The 21,540-nt window shown below is 42.5% G+C and overlaps 1 protein-coding gene across 4 annotated transcripts in view; it reads left to right on the forward strand.

The window, feature by feature from the left end:
• Positions 1-21,540, forward strand: part of IRAG2 (inositol 1,4,5-triphosphate receptor associated 2) — a 65,274-nt gene that overhangs the window by 16,158 nt on the left and 27,576 nt on the right. For all 4 annotated transcript variants that reach the window (XM_065568861.1, XM_065568853.1, XM_065568851.1 and 1 more), the window contains 10 exons: positions 345-422; positions 3,963-4,019; positions 7,690-7,749; positions 7,860-7,924; positions 8,026-8,128; positions 10,735-10,848; positions 11,612-11,713; positions 18,687-18,850; positions 20,778-20,892; positions 21,262-21,424. In XM_065568861.1, the coding sequence (XP_065424933.1) occupies positions 345-422; positions 3,963-4,019; positions 7,690-7,749; positions 7,860-7,924; positions 8,026-8,128; positions 10,735-10,848; positions 11,612-11,713; positions 18,687-18,850; positions 20,778-20,892; positions 21,262-21,424 (1,021 nt within the window). The remainder of the gene's footprint in view (positions 1-344; positions 423-3,962; positions 4,020-7,689; positions 7,750-7,859; positions 7,925-8,025; positions 8,129-10,734; positions 10,849-11,611; positions 11,714-18,686; positions 18,851-20,777; positions 20,893-21,261; positions 21,425-21,540) is intronic.

Here is a 21,540-nt window from a genome sequence, read left to right on the forward strand (position 1 = left end):
TGGGGATATTGACCATCTCTCTCTTCCTCATCCCCTGTTGGAGTATTTTGGAGGGGCCAGTCAGTAAGGAGTGATTTGAGAGGAGGAAATCTTACTACCCGTCTCTCTCGCCAGCTCATCCAAAATAGTACACCACTACCTCAATATAACATGACCCGATATAACACGAATTTGGCTATAACACGGTAAAGCAGTGCTCCAGGAGGGGCGGGGCTGCGCACTCAAAGCAAGTTCAATATAACGCAGTAAGATTTTTTTTGGCTCCCGAGGACAGTGTTATACTGAGGTAGAGGTGTATTTGGTAACTCTTCTTTGCTATGTCTAAGAGTTTGCATTTTGATCAGAATATTAGGAATGCCTTGGATACAGATGGCCTTCAGAAGAAGATTGTGGAGCTATCCAAAGATGCAGCTGAGCTCCAAGTAAGCACTTTAAAATTTAAACTTCATCATCACTGATAAGAGACTGTTCACCAAACTAGCCCTCTGTTTACTCTGAGTTCCACAGCTCTCTGACACTGTCTGCCATCACAAGATGTGATGTGCTGGTAATAGCCTGGATTATGGATGGTGCTATCTGGGTTCTAGCAGTCTTCCTGATGGACCATTTTATTTCTTCTTTCTCCTACTGCAACCTCATTGAGAAGAATTCTTGTCTGTACTAGACTAGTTAAGGTCCCAGTGCTAGAAATGAAATAATAAAAAGAAGTAAAGCACAGTGTAGATGGGCTAAGGGAAATGAATGTGTCTGTGGGAGTTTCAAAGCTCTTTTTTAAAGCTTAAGCATATATCACAACAAATATTGTGGAAAAGGAATGAACCTTTTTATCCTGAGCACTTGTCTCAACTAAAGTTACACATGAATACTGCAGACTCTTGGTTCATGCCAAATAGTTGCATAGATTATGACTTAGACTTTCAATGCTCCAGGTTGGCTACAAGATCAGCACCTAGAGCAGTGGTTCTCAACCAGGAGTATGCATACTCCCAGGGGATATGCTGAGGTCTTCCAGGGGATGAGATATCAACTCATCTAGATATCTACGTAGTTTTACAACAGGCTACATAAAAAGCACCAGTGAAGTCAGTACAAACTAAAATTTCATACAGACAATGACTTGTTTATATTGCCCTATATACTATACACTGAAATGTAAGTACAATAAATCAATTGGAATGTCAATATTTGATTATATGGTAAAAATGAGAAGGTACGCAATTTTTTAATAACTGTGTGCTGTGGCACGTCTGTGTGTTTTATGTCTGATTTTGTAAGCAAGTAGTTTTTAAGTGAGGTGAAACTTGGGGGTACACAAGACAAATCAGACTCCTGAAAGGAGTATGGTGGTCTGGAAAAGTTGAGAGCCACTGACCTAGATGATGATATGGTTTTAAGTAATAGCCAGCCTGGGTCTGTCAAGAACAAGTCTTCTTTGACAGAGCTACTGAGCTAGTGGATGGGGGTAAGTTGTACACATAAACTTGATTTTTAGAAAGGCTTTTGACAGTCCCGTATGACATTCTTGTAACCAAACTAGGGAAATGTGATCTAGAGAGTAAAGTACTGTAGGTGAAAAACTGGATGAAAGACTGTACTCCGAGTAGTTATCAATGTCTCATTGTCAAACTGGAGGGGAGTACCTAGTGGGATCCCACAAGGGTCAGTCATGGGTCTGCTTCTACTCAATATTTTCATTAATGACTTAGATAATGGAGTGGAGACTAGTATTATACAAATTTGTATATGACACCAAACTGGGAGGGGTTGCTAATGCTTTGGAGGACAGGATTATAATTCAAAACTACCTTGACAAATGGGAGAACTTGGTCTGAAATCAACATGATGAAATTCAATAAAGAACTGTGCAGAGTATTTTGCTTAGGAAGAAAAGGTCAAATGTGCAACTATACAATGGGGTATAACTGGATAGGTCTGCTGAAAAGGATCTGGGGGGTTATAGTGGATCACAAATTGAATGAGTCAACAATGTGATGCAGTTGTAAAAGGCTAATATCATTCTGGGGTGTTTTAACAGGAGTGTTGTATGTAAGACACAGCAGATAACTGTCCCATTCTACTCAGCACTGCTGAGGCTTCGGCTGGAGTACCGTGTCCAGTTCTGGGCACCACACTTTGGACTCCCTGCAATTTGTCCACATCTTTTCTAGAGGACGCCAAAGCAACACAAATGACGAAAGGTTTAGAAAACCTGACTTATGAGGAAAGGTTAAAAAAAACTGGGCATGTTTAGTCTTGTGAAAGACTGAGGGGGAACTTGGTAACTGTTGAAATAGTTTAGAGCTGTTTATAAAGAGGACACAGTGATCAATTGTTCTCCATGTCCACTGAAGGTAGGACAAGAAGTAATGGGCTTAATCTGTAGCAAGGGCGATCTAGGTTGGATATTGAGGGAGGAGGGGACTTTCTAACTCTATGGATAGCTTAACTCTTGGACAGGCTTTCAAGGGAGGCTGTGGACCTCCATCATTGGAGGTTTATAAGAACAAGTTGGACGAACACCTGTCAGGAGTCGTCTAGGTTTACTTGGTCCTACCTTAGCACAGGGCGTTGAGCTGATGACCTCTCAAACTCCCTTCCAGCCCCGCATTTCTGTGATTCTGTATTTTTGTTCATAACTGTGATCTAAAATATCCCTCAGGGCACAATAGGAGGAGTCCAAGCAGTGTCATTCCATACAACTTGTAAACAAGGAGTAAAACTTCCATTGATAGTTCATAAATGTGACACTCTCCAGGGTTGTGAGGCATCTCACCACAAGCAACCCTTAGCATGAGGCAGCCTTGTCTGTGCCTGCTCTGAACCAGTTCCCTGAATCCACCAGCCTCTGGCAAAGCAAGAGCTACCTCCAGGCCCCTGCCAGCCTTGCTCCCTCGGTACCAGTTAGTGAATGACCCACACCAACCCCTGAGCTCTCTCCAAGCATTCCATGTAGTGTCCAGTTCTTTATTTGTTGAACACTCTCAGAAATACCAGGTGTCCTGTTCCCAAAGAAACAGCAGGTGCCAGCTTGTATGACTCAGCTTAGGACCAGAACTCTGCTTTACACCAAAGCACTCCGATATATGGTGGCAACAAGAATAAGTTTATCATCAAAGACTAGAGATCCAGGAGATCTTGAGTCAAAAGATTGGAAACCAATAGTTCTATATAAATCAAAATCTTAATACGCTTTCTAGAGACTCAGATTAGCTAACCGGTTAACCTCCTGTCTAAATAAGTTTCTCTCACCCAAAATTCTCTGCAGCACTTTCAACCAAGGCTGGAGGAGACTCCACTTTCATAGGTGCAGGATAACAGGGTTATCGTCTTTGCCTTCTAGAAATACTCACAAAGTTCACTGTCTTTACTCATGAACAGGACAACTCCCCCCCCCCCCCCCCGCTTGTTCTTCTGCATGCATCTCTCCTGTTGACTTCACATCTCTTAGTTAACATCTGACTTTGGATGGAAATGGGCATCCATTGTGTTAGTTTACAATGCATAGTTTACATCCCAACAGAGAGATATATGTTCCTTACCTCCTGGTTGGAGGGAAAAACCTGTATTTTTTTTTTTTTCACCTTTGCTAGTGACTAATATCTTGACACAGATTTTAAAAACACATTTTCAGTATATAGACAGAACTTCTGACATAGCATTCACACATACTTTTCACAACTATATTAATGACTAGTGTGACACTGGCTTTCATTTGAGACCTCACATGACATTCTGTGATCAACTAGTATGTACACACTGGACTCAGGAGACTCTTGTAACTCCTCTAAACCCCCCCCAACCCCCTCCCCTGCTAGTTGGCATTAAGAGGTTCTTGGGTCACAATATAAGCTTATGATGCCATTTTCCCCTTGCCACTAGTTGGTGGGGCTAAAATTGTAATACAGGACATTTGAATCTGCATGCCAATAAAAGGCCTTTCTCTAATCTCCTCCTCCCTTCAGATGCGAGTGCACATTTATGAGAACACTGTGGTGAATAAAGATGCAAGTCTATTGAAGGTTAGTAGCTTTAATGTCATGACTGTATTAATCGAAATTTCTGAACATGGGGCACTTTAACTTATGGGGAAAGCTAATGAAACCATTTTACTGTAATATTTTAATACCCTTCTGTGCGATAGTACCTTACTCCATGACTTCACTGGGCCTATGATCAGGAATCGGCAACCTTTGGCACGCAGCCCACCAAGGTAAGCACCCTGGCGGGCCAGGCTGGTTTATTTACCTGCAGCGTCCGTAGGTTCGGCCGATCGCGGTTTCCACTGGCCGCGGTTCGCTGCTCCAGGCCAATGGGGGCTGTGAGAAGCAGCGCGGGCCGAGGGATGTGCTGGCTGCCGCTTCCCGCCACCCCCGTTAGCCTGGAGCGGCGAACCGTGACCAGTGGGAGCCACAATTGTCCAAATCTGTGGACGCAGCAGGTAAACAAACAGGCCAGGCCCGGCCCGCAAGGGGGCTAGGCCCGGCTCGCCAGGGGGCTTACCCTGGCGAGCCGCGTGCTGAAGGTTGCCGATCCCTGGAATAGATGTTACTCAACATAAGTAAGGGCATTGGAATCTGGCCCTAAAGACATAGGGGCCTGTTTATATCCAGCAGAAACAGCAGACTCCAGAAGAGGTAGGAAAAACTTGATAGGCTATTCTTTGAAGTAGATGGGAAGAATATGAATGCCCAACACTTTAGCTTCTATTCTAAAGATTTTAAAAAAATCCTAAAATGCTGATATCACTTTTCAATTTAAATGATTTTCCATGGGCTATTCCTCACTGGGTAAAATGTGGTAAATTGCATCTCTGCCTATGAGCACACATTTTCTCTTAGGTATCTCCTTTTTAAAACCCAGCTTGAGTTATAGGGGATGCAAATGTCATTTTAAAGGCCTGGGCCTCCTTTTGGATTCTCAAATCAAGCCGATGTGCATTTCAAAAATCTTGGTCAGTCTGTATTTCATCACTGAGTCAGAAAACATTCTGACCACCAACTCTTCTACAACAAGGACTGCACGTGCATTCTAAATGTGATGAGATTCCCACGTAAACGTCACTTAATAAATATTGCAATAGACAATTCGTAGGAAAGGTGCCTCAGACAAAGCTTATGTTGCCTAGAATGGAAAAGACTTAAAATTCTAAAATATCCTCAATTGTTGATTTACAGCTCGAGAGCATCAAAGCCTCTGTGCCTTCTTTAATCTGTCCTCCTTAGGAGTTATGTTCACCCAGTCAATTGACCAAATAGAAACTGGATTTTGAATGCAGTCTAGTGGATTGAATACTCCTACAGTGATTGAGCCACAGAGGAACTTGCATAAACTGACTGTACGTTTTGGATAAGGAATAGATTAGAGAAAATTATGATTTGCTTGGAGACATTGACACTTGCAGGATGAGCTACTGTTCACAAAGTAAACCACCGCTATGGTGCCACTAACCTAAAATAAAAGGGATTGGAGTAAGACCAGTTAAATGTACTACAGCAACATCTAAGTATTACTATTCTCCCAGGCTGCAGCCACAGGAAACACGCGAGGATGAAAGTTTAGCTGATTTCTAGCTTCTGTTTTATTTTGGTGATCTTACAGGCTTAGAATAGACTTTTTTTTTTATAGCAACTTCCTTTTCTTTGCTCATTGGTGCATAGGTTCTCAGTGCCTGTAACCTCACCTTTTTTAACAAGTACTCCTGTGGTTTTAAAATAATAGTAAAAAGGGACAGTATACCAAAAGTAATATTTCATGTTGCTGCTGCTTTAAGGAATGCTCTGTAGCTGAGCTTCTGAGTATGTGAACTGTTAATATAACTGTAATACGTCTTTGAAACATGTGTAGCCGTATAAACTGTCCGTAAGTTGCCACTTTAACTAATTCTACATTTTAAACCTGAAATGTGAAACACTGGCATCAGTGCTTCCCTTCGTTGATTTGATTTTTATTTTGCATTTGTGCAGCCCTCTTTTCTGGGTCTATACCTGTAGAGATCTGAACAAAGTGACACAAACTTGTTTGTTCATAAACCTTATGCAACCTGTCTCTTCCATACAGAGCCTTAAGACTGAAACAGCCATGGTATAAATTTGGGGTAGTTTATCCAAGCCACCAAAGTTTCAGGAGGGTTGTTAATGTAGTGGTGACTGCTGTCATGCACTTATGTACCAGATATAGACTGGCTACGTAGCTTGCTTATTATAGACACCAGATGTGTTCATCATAAGATGCCTTAATGCTTTGGCAGGTATGGCTGAGGTTCGTTTAAAATAAGGTATCTTGCACACTGTGCCACCTAGTGGCTGAACAGTATATTACAGTTTAGCATTCCCTTACAGCTGAAAGAACGAGGAGTTCTTGTGGCACCTTAGGGCAGGTCTTCACTACGGGGGGGGGGGGGGTCGATTTAAGATACGCAAATTCAGCTACGCAAATAGCGTAGCTGAATTCGACGTATCGCAGCCGACTTACCCCGCTGTAGGGACGGCGGCAAAATTGACCTCTGCGGCTTCCCGTCGACAGCGCTTACTCCCACCTCTGCTGGTGGAGTAAGAGCGTCGATTCGGGGATCAATTGTCATGTCCCAATGGGACGCGATAAATCGATCCCCGAGAGGTCGATTTCTACCCACCGATTCAGGCGGGTAGTGTAGACCTAGCCTTAGACTAACAAATTTATTTGGGCATAAGCTTTTGTGGGCTAAAACCCACTTCATTGGATGCATGCAGTGGAAAATACAGTAGGAAGACACACACACACCAAGAACATGAAAAAATGGGTGTTGACATACCAACGCTAACAAGACTAATCAATTAAGGTGGGATATTATTAGCAGGAGGAAAAAAACTTTTTGTAGTGATAATCAGGATGGCCCATTTCAAACAGTTGACAAGAAGGTGTGAGTAACAGTAGGGGAAAAATTAGCCTGGGGAAATAGTGGGTTTGTTTGTTTGACTACAAAAGTGCCCCTCGTTGTTTTTGCTGATGCAGACTAACACAGCTACTGCTCTGAAATCCATTACAGCTGGTAATTCGCTTCAGTTTGGCCCCATCCCTTTGAATTCCTGTACAGTGCTCTTAAAGTATATGAAATAGGCTAAATGTGCGACGGAGGGTGTTTGTTACTTTTTGACACATTTTGTTAAAGTTCTAGACTAAAAATACCCCACAGCTATAAGCACAGACGTTTTAGAACTAAACCACCTGAAAGTTCTAATCCCTTGTGTTTTTTATTTAACCTCCTACTACTTGCATCTGTAAAATGCAGTTAAAAAAAATCAATAACAGACAAAATACACAAGCTGTGAAGAATCTCAGTAACGGGAAGAGAGGGTGCAGTCTAAAGGGAGTGGGGAAGGCCTCCAAATTTTGCTTTCTATTTAGGATTGCCTCACAAATGCAACTATGTACATTTGGTTGGCTTTCCAAATATAGAAAGTATAAAATTATTATGTGATTAAACCCTTCCTTTCTTTACCCTTATCTCTATCCTAGCAGTGCTCTGACCTCTTTGTAAAGCATTGGAAGATCATGATTTGCAATTCAAATTCTAACAGCATAACTTGCTAACTTGTCGAGCAAGGGAGTATCATGTACAGTGTGTAACAGAAGTAATGCCACTTACTTCATTTCAGCATGCTAGCCACTAGGTTCTGTGCCACTAATTCTCTTTCCACCCAACCTTTGCAGAGAGACTTGGACATCCAAGAACTGAAGTCTACCATTGTGGAATACTCCTCTGTAATCGAGGTAGAGTAGTGGGTTTTTCTTGTGGGAACATTTGAGAAAATATAGATTTTTATAAGTTCTTATTCTGTATAACAAGTGAATTTATGAACTCTCTTTGGATGTGATTCTAGACATTACGGGTGGAAAAAAATAAACTGGTGAATGATATGCAACAAATGCAGCAAGAGCTGATTTCGTGAGTATCTGAATTGGGAGTTCCAGTAACTTTCCTTTTTCTCAGGGAAAAAACTTGGTGGATTTTTATGTAAAATTCTTGCTGTTCTTTTCTCCTTCTAGAAATGGAATAGACTTCCCACTGATATACAAATTTAACAGCAGCATCCTTGAAGGGACAAATTCATTGCACCGTGAATTGGCACTTGCTCAACAATCTATAGAGGTATGAAACTTTAAGTTTGAACACTTCAAATTATGTACATGTCTTGCACCACTAATTACCTACATAGGAAGGACCCTCATGACTCAAAACTACTGTGGGTTATGCACAGAGGGACTCTTGTTTCTGAACGGATAGGCCTGGAGCAGGGCCGGCTGTAGGATTTTTGCCGCCCAAAGCAAAAACAATTTTGGCCGCCCCCCCCCCCCCTTATTTAATTACCCCTCCCCAGCTCCGCCTCAACTCCGCCCCTTCCCCAAATCCCCAGCCCTGCCTCCTCCCCCCAGGCTCTCAAGCCTAGGAGGGAGGGAGGGGGAGAAGTGGCGTGTGCGCCGCAGCCACTCGGAGTCTCCCCCTCCCTCCCAGGTTTGAGAGCCTGGGAGGGGGGGCGAGTAGCGGCGCGCAAATCAGCTGTTTCGCGCGCCCTGGCAGCAGCAGCGGAGGTGAGCTAGGGCGGCCGGGGCACATTTTTAGGGGCGGCATTCTGGCGCCGGCCATGCCGCCCCTAAAAATGTGCCGCCCCAAGCACCAGCTTGTTTTGCTGGTGCCTAGAGTCGGCCCTGGCCTGGAGTCTGAAGTCCATAAATCACCAGACAAGTACTGAACTGGCAGCACAAGCTTATTACACGCAGCAGGGCCATACCCATGGGCAGAGAATGAATGGGAAGGAAGTAGAGACGTTGGTTAGTCTGTCCAGCATCTAAGTTCACTTAAATCTTGGTGCCTCTGCTAAGCTTATCAGTGGGTGTCAGTTGTGGTGGTTTTTGTAATGTGGACACTTGCACAAATAGTTTGTTTACCCAAAAATGCAGTTTTGTCAACCCAAAACTGTTTTGCAAACTTGACACAAATTCAATAAATAGCTTTGCCAGGAATTTCTTCTCAGGATTTCGATTCCATTCATAAAACAGGAGGAAGGGAAGGAGGCCCAGTGGCTATTTGTTGTCAGCTTGAATGATTATGAATTGTCTTTGTGAATGACCGTGAATAGTCATTGGGCCAGGGAAAGTAAGTGACTCCATAGCCTGGTAACTGAGGCACTCTCCTAGAAGCGGGGAGACCAAAGTCCCTGTTCCAATGACTATTTGATTATTAAAAGTGGAAAACCTTCAATAGGGGAGAGTGAGGGAGACTTATACCAGAATATCCCATAGCCCAGTGGCTAGGGTGCTCTCCTGCACTATGGGAGACCCAACTTCAAATCCCTCTTCTACATCCTGCAGAAGAACCCACATCCCAGCTGAGCACCCTGATCACTGGGATAAAAGATTTTGTAAGGCAGGTGGCAGCTCCTGCTCCTCCTCCTCCTCCAGTTGTTTTGTAAATCTAATCCTATAAAAATGCACCAAACAGAATATTTCTGGATGAACATGTTTCATTTGACCCCAAATGGATTTTTTTTTTATTCACCAAGTTTTTTCTGAAGTTTTCTAATTTCATTTGACCCAGTTTTTTCAGTTGCCAGAGAATTGAAAAATCAGTTTTTTCTTCAACTCTATGGGATGCATGACCGTTGAGAACACAATGCGCTAGACTGAACAGCTATCTAAAGGGAGACACTTTTGGTTCTTGCCAGCTTGGGTTGGAGTCAAACCAACCTAGTGGCAAGAATTTGATACCTGACTACCAACACCCTGACCTTTCCAGTGCTCTGAAAGAGCTATTGAAAAATAGCTTCTGTGCTGTGTAGTGCATTCCTAGTTCCATTCCTGTATGACTTTGTGCTCCATGTGCATTAGAAGGACTGACTTTAGAGTATTGTCCTCCTTTCACTTACACCATTGCCCTACAGTACTGTCTTGTTACAGACAGGAACAGCTCGTACTTCTGTTACTGGTACACAGCCTTGTTAAAGGGAATCATTGCCATGGCATATAAAACCTATATTTCCAATAGCTTGTGCAATGAAATCTTTGTCCAGCTACACTTTTAAAAGCCTTCCTAGCAGCACTGACTGCCTCTAGCTTAGTCAGGGAGATGAGTCTGTTGCTCACTTTACCATTTTCTGAGTGCACCAACCGGGTGAGGGAGGCATTTGCAGAAAGAGACTGCAGGGAACTATGAAGTAATGTTAAAATTCACTGTCCCTTCTGTGGACCTGAAAGCATGAGGAATAATCGGACAGGCAGTAATCTAACATGGAAAGTAAAATATTTCCCTATGCAGAAGTTTTGAACAGTAGCCACCATATTCTGTCTCAGATTTTCATCTTGTGTCAAAGGATAATAGCATGAGGTGAGGCCCTATTAAAACAAGTGCGAAACAGGTCTAGACTCCTTTCTATTCTTTGTCACCCCAGGAGTCCTAATACCCTATCCATTGTTGTGTGCGTGGAGGTGAGGAGAATCTGTGTGTGTGTGTGTGTGTGTGTGTGTGTAGTTGAGGAGATCTACCTCGCTCAGACCATTCCAACAACATTTCTAGTTCTTAAATCTCCATGACCTGATGCATTTTTGCAGCCTTGATGGGCTTAAAATTCCCAGTAACTCTAACATTCTGGTAAACACAACACAGTAGTACTCCCGAAAGTTCTAAATGTCACTGGCACTGGTCTTTATAATACAAAAGATAACAAGGGACACCTGTTTGGCTTTTTAAAAAATAAATAGATTGCTGGAATTGAATGGGCGGCTTTGGACGAAACATTGGACCGAGAGGTGCTATTGTTACTGCAAGGGCCTGAACAATTGGGAGACAACTTTAAGGCTACCATCCAAAAACTGGTATGATATTGCATAAGTAACTATTTATAGGAATGTTGGGCTCTTTCAGATTTTTAGCCTTTTCAAATCACCCCACAGTCAATGTTTCCACATTAATCAATGGATAGAGAACTGGTCTCTTAGGAGCATCCTTCTGCTTTCCTGTAGTGGAAGGCTTCTCTAATTTAAAACAAATGAATCAGCCAGATTCCCCATGTCACACTCACTTTCTGCCTTGAGAACTGAACCTTAGAGTTATCATAAGACCGGAGTAAAGGGAAGCGCATACTTGTGCTGTCCCAGGAGCAACTGAGGGACTGAATTGGACCAAATTGTGATTGTCCCCTGCTTCCCCCTTACTACGGTAACCTGTTCCTGCCTTTTTCCTGGGGATTATTCCTATCCCTGCTGCACTGGCTCAGTTGTGGTGGCCAGTGCATAATTGAGTGCACAGTTGAGGCTCTGTCCCGGCCTCCCCTCCTGTATGGGAGGGGGTGTAATTGTTCTGCAGAATCTGTGTGAAGGGAAGAGAGTAAACTGGACATATAAATAGCCCATGCTGAGGTGCATAAAGTGGCTCATAATTGAGAGTTGAAATGAGGCAGTTTTGGATGACTATATTTGACTCCAATTATTTGGAGGCAGTGCTTCCTGCCAGTTACTTTTATGACGCATCACTTATTGGAGAAATTTCTCTCTAGTACTATTACTAGTCTGATATCCTGCTTAGGTGATGTTGTTGTGTAGCATTAAGTATTTGAAGCATTAATATGTATCTTTTCAGCAAGAGGAAGCCTCTGAAGCAGAGGAACTTGTTGTGACCACTTTGCAATGGGTTGCAGATCCTGAGGTGAATGTGAGGGAGACTTGTAAAAAAAAGCTTGCGGTAAGTAACCCTGCTCTTCAAGCCACATTATTTCTGAAGTGGTGGTGTTGAAGAGCTAAAAAGCTAAGGGAGGGTGTTTGGTGTAGCCTTCAGATGTTGCTTGAGGACAGAACTGATAACAATCCTAGAATCATAGACTTTAAGGTCAGAAGAGACCATTATGATAGTCTAGTCTGACCTCCTGCACAATGCAGGTCACAGAATCTCACCCACCCACTCCTGTATCAAACCCCTAACCTATGTCTGAGCTATTGAAGTCCTCAAATTGTGGCTTAAAGACTTCAAGGTACAGAGAATCCTCCAGCAAGTGACCTGTGACCCAGGCTGCAGAGAGAGGCGAAAAAACCCCCCAGGGCCTCTGCCAATCTGCCCTGGAGGAAAATTCCTTCCTGACCCCAAATATGGCGATGAAGGGCTTTCTAATTAAAGGATGGGCAGATTTTTTTTTTTTTTAAACAAATGGAACCCCTCCATTTTTATACCCCATTTCTCCTCATTTTGTCCTTTCTTCTTTGGTATATTTGTCTCATTTGCTTGTGCTTATGCATTTACTTTTCTGAATGGAAGGGTAGATTGAGTGGTTTCATGAGAAAAACACTGTTTTCCTCCATACTTGCTGTATAAACCTGAACTCCTTCTACTCCACATACCATACTGACAATTCAGGTGTAATTTAAACATCTCAATTACAGCTGGTTGGAAAATGGGGAAAGGGTTCTTCTGTGGCGGAAAAATTATTCATTAGCCAAAAACCTTTTGACTTAAAACCAAATTTTTGATTTGGAAATGTCACCACAGTGCCTCACCCAAACTACAGATTACATATCCCATGCAACCATTGTCCGTGGGCTAGGGCTCCTTGTTCTTACTGAGAACCATTTTTTTTGTTCGTTTTTAGGTTTGGTTTATCTATTTTGGGGGGGGGGGAAATTTAAATGAAAATGAGACTACTTTTTTCAATTTCCAACAAAACTATTGTTTGTTTGTTTTTCTTTTTTGACCAACTCTAATAATGATCTTGCCATCCTCCTTCTCTTAGCTAAGCTAAGCATGTTCCACACCTGTCTCAAAACCATTCTTGTTTTAACTCCCACTAACGCTGCCCATCTGTTCTGTGACATCTATATTTAAAAAAAAAAAAGGGGGGGGGGGATGTGGGCGTTCAGGGCTGGTCACTTCCTGTGACTTGCACAGGAGATTTACCCAAACTAAGAACTGGTCAGATCTCTGCTATGATTTATTTAACAAAGCATTTAACAAAGAGCGTGTGAAATGATGCTTTCCACGCAAGTGACTACGTACATTTTTAGATGCATGTCAAACTCTAAAGTAGACAGCATGTGGTCAGGTTTATAGATCATATTATTTCTTCTGAATAGAAGACATCCTAGAAATATGACACAATCATTTAATTCTTTTGTTTGGTCCTTAAATTGAAGCTATTGCAATATAGAAACAGAGTTTTACTCAAGAGCTGCCTCAGAAAGGAACAAACATACTGAATTGTGGTTACCTCTTTCACAATAGCTGTTGCAAGTCATTATTCAAAGAACAAGGATTAAGTTAGCTGTATTACTAACTACTTTAATCCTGTGCCCCTTTCTCTTGAAATCTAAAAAAACAAAGAAAAAATCGGCTCACTTTTCAGACAGGCTTTATTTGCTAGATACATGTTTCTGCCTGATGCATTAATTTTTTATCATTTTGTTAGAGTACATGTTCATAACTGCAATTCCTATTAACACTAATGGAGTTATGAGTGATCTTCTCTTCAGTATACTTATGAAACACCTAGTATTTGTCTAAATTCCTTTTAGGGCTGTCCAGAGCTAGATAACTATGCACAGTTCTCCTCCCAATACAGTTCCCCCTTATTAATTTACAGGAGTAGTTTCCTGGCCTGAGTTTCTTTGAAACAAAACTATTGCTGTTTTCTGGATATTGGGGACAAGGGACTTGTTACAGAAGATTTTAAAATGGCACTAGGTATGCTGCTGTCATGCTTCTGTAGCCTCCACTGTGCTCCAGCTAATTCCTTACCTTGCTTTAGCACCTCATTATTGAAGACATTCTGCATCAGCCTGTCTCTTCAGGAAGAGAAAGCAGGGGTACCACTTTATATATTTTGTCTTCCTAGGTCCTGTTCAGGAATCTTTTCTTCTCGTACCTCTGAAGAACATCTGTAAACTTCCTCTTCTAAACCCTTCTATCAAAGAAGGAACAGAGTGGTGAATTAGGAATAGGCTGCTACTTCTGTTTAGGATACCAGATGCAGGCTACTAAAACTTCTCTTGAGCTCCCTAAGTACTCAACTGATCAGAGAAGTTTGCACTCTAAAGGCGACAGATGCCATGTTTACTTCAAAGTAAAATGTCCTAGATCTTGAAGAACAGGAGTGACTTGTGAACATCTAGTCTAGCCTTCTGCATAGCAAAAGCCATAGAATTTAATTCAATAATTCCTGCAACATTTTTCTCTGTACAGAAAGGGACCAATATAGAGTCCAATAACTTGTGGTTGAACTAGATCATATCAAGTAGCAAGACATCTGATCTACTTAAAGACCCAAAGTGATGGAGAATTTACCACATCCCTTAGTAAGCTGTTCAGTGGCTTATTGTCCTTGCTGTTTAAAAAATTGCATCTTACTTCAAATTTTAATATATTTTTAAATAACTTCAGCTTCTGCCATTGGTTCTGAATTGCCTTTGATATTAAAGAGTTCTAATCTAGCAGATCTCTCCCTTGTCTATGTACTAATAGACCATGGTTTGTTTTCAACTTGTTAATGTCCATCACTGCTCTTAGCTTTATTTAAGTATTGTATGTTTTAAAACTGTTGCAAGAATGCCAACATGAAAGACAGCCCTTATAGCATCAAATTATAACCTATAGTAGTAACATGCAAAAAAAAAAAAAAATCTATATCATGTGCATCCTATCTGCACTTACCCAAACTACCCGAGAAGAAGGGGTGGGAGGGAGATGGAGTTAGCATACTGGACTTTGGCAGACCAAGCTAGGGAGTTTAGTTCAAACTTCTTGGAAAATAGGCACACACATCTCTCCCCTCACCCCAGTTCAAATGGGAGCTAAGAGGGTGCACCTTGTCAGCACCACTGATTGACATCTCAGAAGAGCAGTGGTCTCAACCAATCATCTCAAACCGTCTAGGTTAGAATTCACGCTATAAATTCCACCCCAGAAACTAACAGGCAGCCTGTACAGATCTCAGAGCACATGTTACGTCCTCTTTTAAAACATTTCCACTATATCCATTGTTATCAATGAACAATTGGTGAAACAGGAAGATAGCCTAAAAGGAACAACCGTAGACACTCGTTAGTAGCACCATATCCGTGCCCTTTTGCTATGTTGCTCCTAAGCAGCTATTGCTGTTTTGGAAGTGTCGTCTGACCAAAGGCAGCCTGCTTCTTCTGATACGTCAAACAGCTACAGTAGGTGCTAACAATCTAGAATTGTAACAACTTGAAGTATGTTTATTATTGCTGCTACAGTATTACATTAGTATAGGTACTGCATATTTTACACCTGGGTTCTGTTCTGCGTTCGTAGCCTACTACTATACTGTATCAAGAAAGTGGTACTGAGTGATTATAAAAGTATCTAGTTTTTATTTTTATGTTAAGAAAAAAATCAAACTTCAACCATGACAACAAACACAACCTCTTGCTCTTATTTGTAAACCCTTTTTATACTCCCATTAATGGTAATTCTTTGTATGCACTGTAAATTGCCCTGGATAAGGGCATCTGCTAAGCAAATAATAATGTAATTACCTAAATTAAAATAGTATTCCACATCAGTGTATTCTATTTATAGAGTATCAACTTCTAAATTAATTAGAAATGGATAAACTCACTCATTGTGGATGAAAAACTCTGTTAATTTGTTCTGCTTCTTCTCAGTCACAATGTCCCAAAGAGACCTGTAGACCCCGTCACCAAGTCCCTCTAGCTGTGAAAAGTGCTGAGTTTGTTCAAACCTTCAACAGCTCAGAGTTTGTCAGAGGAGCTTCATCAAAATCATCCTCACTCTCTCGATTTTCCTCTTGATTATGAAATGTTTCATCAACACAAGCTCACTTCTCTGGCCTTGCTGCAGCGCTCAGTAATTGCTCATGGGTTAGCTCTCTGAATATGAGCAAATCCGCAGCTGCTACCATGTCCTCCTTTTCCATGCTTCCTTGAAGTGGAGCATCATTCAGGGGGTCGTCAAACTGTTCAATATCACAACAAATTTGCCTTTCCTGAAACCATTGGAAATTGTTGGCTTTACATCTTGCCAGGCCTTGGCAACAAGAAAGATGAACACAATCTAGTGAATGTAGAGTTTTCAGGACTGTCTGAACATCTGTGGGGTTTGCATCAAGAGCAGCAAGGATCTGGTTTGCAATTTTTGATTGGGAATGTCCCTTTAGGTTGCATCAAAGATGTAGCACTGGGGGGTAAGAATTCAAGGTGAATGTTAGTGAGAGCCACTCACTGGATAACTGCTCCACACACACCCCAAGACGAGGCCCATCTTAAGGCTTTGAAGCGAAGCCGGCGATCACACTTTTTTAGCCAGTTGATGAAAACTCCCCTGTCACCCAGGCATTCACTGAACTGAGGTAATTGAGGAGAAGTTAACTGAAATTCTGTGGAAAGCATCTGGGTTGGTTTGACTTCCCAATCATGAACAGCAGTCATTTGTCACTCTGATCCAGGTTGGCACAGACAAGCACCGTCCTTTGAAGCTTTCCCTCCTTCTAGTTTTCCTTTTTTTTTTTTTTTTTTTTTTTTTTTAACATGTCCTCTGTCACAGAGCCCTTTCAAATAAAGTCCTGTTTAGTAAGCATTGCAGATGTCAGCTGGGGAAAACTTTTTCAAGAATGTGAGGAATTTTTTCATAGTACCATTGCTCAGCTGCTGGCGAGTCCACCGACTGCTTTTGCCATGTTCCCTTTTTTTTGGAAGCAACATTGAAGTGTTTCTTCCATCTGGTAAACCAATTGTCACTTGCCTTAAAATCATTCAATCCAAGTGAAGAGACAAGCCGAAGGGCTTTTCCCTTGATTGCAAGTCCAGCAAGCAGTGCTCCCTACACCTTCTTCTCCTTGAACCATATAAAGAGAGCCTGGGGCTTTTCCTTCATGCCCATGTTTACAGCAGTTATTCGACTGTCAATCTTTGTATTTAGCCAAAGCTTATCTTTCTACTTCTACATTCTGCATACAATCGATCGGTGTCGCTTTCATTTGACTGCAACTTGGTTTTGAGTAGTCCCAAGAGTTTGACAGTCTGGAATAATCTGTATTTTTTTTTTCTTTCAGTGAGAGACTTCTTGGGATTTTTCTGGGTGGTTTTTTTGTTTGTTTGCCACCAAAAAGTGATGCAAGTAAGTGGGGGATGTGACATGTCAAATGTTGCTCTTATGCGGTAGGGAAAATGTTCCCAGGGGAAATGTTGCTCATAAGTGATGTTTGCAGCAATACCTTGTAAGAGCAGCTAAGTGCCTACTGTGTCATTTTGGAAGGAATATGGTCGTCCTTCTGCATCTAGTAAGTTGTTGTTCTTAGTGGTTTTAAGATCTTGCAATGGGACCCAAGTAGTCTGATATCCTACTAGAGAAACTGGACAATGCTTACTGCCATATAAGAAGTATGCCCCTCTTTTTCTTCTTTATAAGCTCATCTCTCTCCGTTAGCCAGGCTCTGTCCTTGAACCAAGAACGAAAAGGTGAATGTTTTGGTTTTAATGGTACCACCTCCCTGACTATAACAGTCTATTGCCAGGGCTGGTGTCTAAATTGTTTAAGGAGTTCTCGTCAGGATCTTGCTTGCTTTCTCAAAGATCAGACATTTCTTTGAGTAAATAGCATGGGCAATAACTTCCTGATTTTTGTATAATTTTCAAGTACCATGAGAAATTTCAGCAGTTAGGCTAGTCATTGTATAGAACTGACTCTACTCTGTAAAAGTTACATTAACATAGGAATCCTCATCCCCAGCTTAGCAGAAGTGGAATTGTAAGCCAAGAAATAGTTCCCAAAAAAGTGTTCAGGTAGTGCTCTACTGCAGTCTTGCTAATCACATGATAGACACTATACCTGTCCCTCTACAGTGCATGCTCACTGCCATCTGGAGTTCATTCTTGAAAGGTGTTGCCACCTGCTGAAAGACATTGCTCCGTTGACCAGATAGGCCTCAGACAAAGTAAACAACATTTAACTTGCACATTAGCATGGTTAAATCTGGTACACATTCGTATAAACTCTACCCTGAAACACTCCAATTGCTGTAACTGAAGTTACTTTCTCCCATGCTACTAAAAGGCATAGTCTTTCACTCTCTCTGCCTGTCACTTCACCTAATGTGAAGCCACAAATAAAGAATTGTAAAATAGCGTATAATGCCATGCTCTGAACCTTCTGGAAAGCTTCTATGTGTTGCTGATTATTAGGGCTGGTCTAAAAGAGAAAATGTCTTCCACAATTTTTAAAGGAAACACTTGTTACCATTTTTTTCCATTTGCGATGAATTTTTTTTTTTTTTTTTTTTTTTTAAGTCTGGAGCCAATTTTTATTTCAAAAGTGTTTAATTTCAATGGAAGATTTTGAAGGAGATTTTTCTCTGCAAAAATATTTACTTCCTTTGAAAAAAAAATAGATTAAAAGCCACTTTTCAAACAGCTGTACTGGTTATGCTGTTATGATGCCATGTCCTTATCTGTCTTTCCCCTTCAAAAAACTGAGGGGTGGGGTTAAACTCAATGTTGCGTGAAGTCCATCCTTGTTTACTTACTGCTGACAGTCTAGTATATGGACATTTACAAGACTACTAAGGGATGGCAGATAGGGAGAGGCTGTCTCTGCTGACCAGAGATCCTGTACACTTCAAAGTGCCATGTTCAGTAAACCTTATGCTATACTCTTATAACCATGTGGCATTTTTAACTTTAAAAATGAATAGGACCTCAAGCAAGTCCTAGAAGAGAAGATAAATCACTGGATTAAAAAGCTCCATCTCTTAGAAGAACACAGAGAATCCCTGGATAAAGAGTATGTCAGAATGGCAGGAAATCTGAGGAGAATAAGAACAGAGCAACTTCACGTCAGGAAAGAGCTCTCTTCCAGGTACCTCTAATTCTCTTCCGCTCCCCCCGCCCCATGTAAATGACACCTGGAACTCGGAACTAAACTTCTTGAAATTGAAAACTAATCGCATGCTCCTCTGAGCAGATCTGTTTAAAGGGGTTTATCCTACATGGCATTATCCTCTGCATACCAAGTAAGAATGCATCATTGTAGAGACTCTGCTAAAACACCAGGCAGACCACAGACAAACAGTTTAAAAGCTGCATGTTCTGCAGGTGCAACCACTAAATAAGCAGAACTGTTGGCTGTGTATGAAGTTGATGGCATGCCCATGTTTGACAGACCAACATCGTTACTTATTGGAAATGGTCTGCTATACCAGACCAAACCATTTCTAGCTCAGGGCAGAACACTGCCTTGATTTACTAGTGGTCAGGGAAAATTTGGACTCCAAGTAGATTTTCTTATAGAAATGGGTAAATGTAGACTAGGAAAGAACATTCCTATCCTCATTTTGAGCAAGCATAGTATTCTCCTGGCCTGATCTATTCTACATAGGGTTACCATATCTCATAAATAAAAAAAGAGGACCCTCCACGGGCCCTGGCCCCGCCCATTTTCCCACCCCTAGCCCCGCCCCAACTCCGCCCCTTCACCACCCTAACTCCGCCCCCTCCTCCCTTCCACTCCCAGCCAGGGGGAAAGGGCTGCCCCAGTGCTACCGGCTTCAGGGTTTGCCAGGTAGCCCCCAGACCCTGCGCCCCCAGCCGGCGCTTCCCCAGCGCAGCTCTGCTCCTCTTCGGCTCTGTGTAACTGACACTATGTAAGTTATGCAGAGCCGCCCCGGCTGGAGGCTCTGCTCCTCTTCGGCTCTGTTTAAGAGCCGGGCTGCCCGAGCGCTACTGGCTTCGGGCAGCCCCCCTGCCTCCAGACCCTGCGCCCCCAGCCAGGCACTTCCCCTCCCGGGCTCCCGCGGCGCAGGGTCTGGAGGCACGGGGCTGCCCGAAGCCGGTAGTGCTGGGGCAGCCCGGCTCTTAAACAGAGCCGAAGAGTCGGGGAGAAGCAGAGCCGCCATTTTCCCGGACATGTTCGGCTTTTTGGCAATTCCCCCCCGGACGGGGGTTTGACTGCTGAAAAGCCGGACATGTCCAGGAAAGAGGATGTATGGTAACCCTAATTCTACATCTTTCTGAATCTCCCACCATTGGTGTAGTGCTAGTGTAGGCCAGCTGCTAGTGGAGTGCCCAGCTCAGGACACTCTGATTAAAAATGGGGGTGGCTGGTCATGCTACCAGTGGAGCTGTAACAGTGGGAAGACGTTCAGAACAAGGTCAGTTTGGATACAGCCCCACTGTTTTGCAATGCAAAAGAAGCCTATTAAGGGTCACTGAACAGCCACTTTCTATCGCAGGGACTTGTGGTGCTGACTTTCCATTGGTAGTTGTCGCTTGGTGCTTTAAAGGGTGCTTCAGTGAGACTAAGTGACTAACAAATCAAAGCTGCATAACTGGGGTGATCATTAACCCTGCCTGCAGGGTCATCTTCTGATATTTTTACTAATGCTCTTGACTTTGGATCCTCTTACCACTTTTCCCTAAAATAGCCGAATGGACTGTCTATGATAAGTTGTTTAAAATGCCTTTTAAAACTATTTGGTACGGGTGCAGTAACCTCCTACTCCTTTTCCACATTGGAATTCATCTAGACACTACTTGCATAGCATTTGCACAGGTTTGGGTGGCTAGGAACCTACTGAAAACCTACACTACTTCTGTACTCATCTGGCAGATCAAACAGCCTTGGATGGGTTAATCCCTAAACCCCTTGTTAGTTTAACTTCCCAGACACAATGTTAAAGCTTTTTAATAGCATGTGGTCTCTCTCTTAGTGACTGGGTATCACACTTCCCAGGCATATTTTTCTGAACTGTCGGACTGCTTGTGTCCTGCACTCTTGCCCCCTGCAGACAACACGAGTTAGAAGCTGCCAAACAGTTGCAAGATGAAGCTGTCAGTCGGGCAGATGTTCTTGGCTTGCAGCTCCAAGAAGCTACCAAACGGTTGGAGGACTCCAGCAAACAGGTAGGGCAGTGACTTGGTGTCCTGCACACCAGAAAGCTATGCTTGATACGCCTCTGCTAGCAAATAGGAAACTATGCTTTGTTGGAATGAACAGCCACACTGCAAAACTGTGACTTGCAGAGGAAGTAAAAGCAGAGGAGGTGGCGTCAACAGCTTGCTGATGAAAGAGGCAACTTTGCATATTTGTGGTGGCTTAAAAAAAACAAAACTCAGAAATAGCTCCCATACACAGTCCACCCAAATGTAAAAATGCAGAAGTTCAGTAGGGGCTTATCACTTCCTGAGAGAACAGATGCATTTCGGTTTCATTTGCATGAACAGCAAAGACCTTTTTGTGTCAGTCAGGGCTGTGAACTTTTCTGTGCTCAGGTTAAGGATCGAGATGGGGCACTTCATTCTGCCTGGAAAGAAGTCAGATCTTTGCGAAGTGTGTTAGAGGAAGCCATTTCTGAGCGGAGAACCCTTCAGGCTATGAATACGGCTTTAATGAGCTCTTGCCAGACACTTCAGGAAAAAGATAAAGAGCAGAAAAGTAAGTACTTATGTAGTATTCACTTATAGCACTGGCAAGTGTTCTGCTGCCGTTAGATAATGGAAGAATCAAATGAGGTCACGCTAGATGGTGACCTTTGTGTTACTTTACTCTGT

The sequence above is a fragment of the Chrysemys picta genome, chromosome 1, assembly GCF_011386835.1.
Source record: "Chrysemys picta bellii isolate R12L10 chromosome 1, ASM1138683v2, whole genome shotgun sequence".
Classification (NCBI taxonomy): domain Eukaryota; kingdom Metazoa; phylum Chordata; order Testudines; family Emydidae; genus Chrysemys; species Chrysemys picta.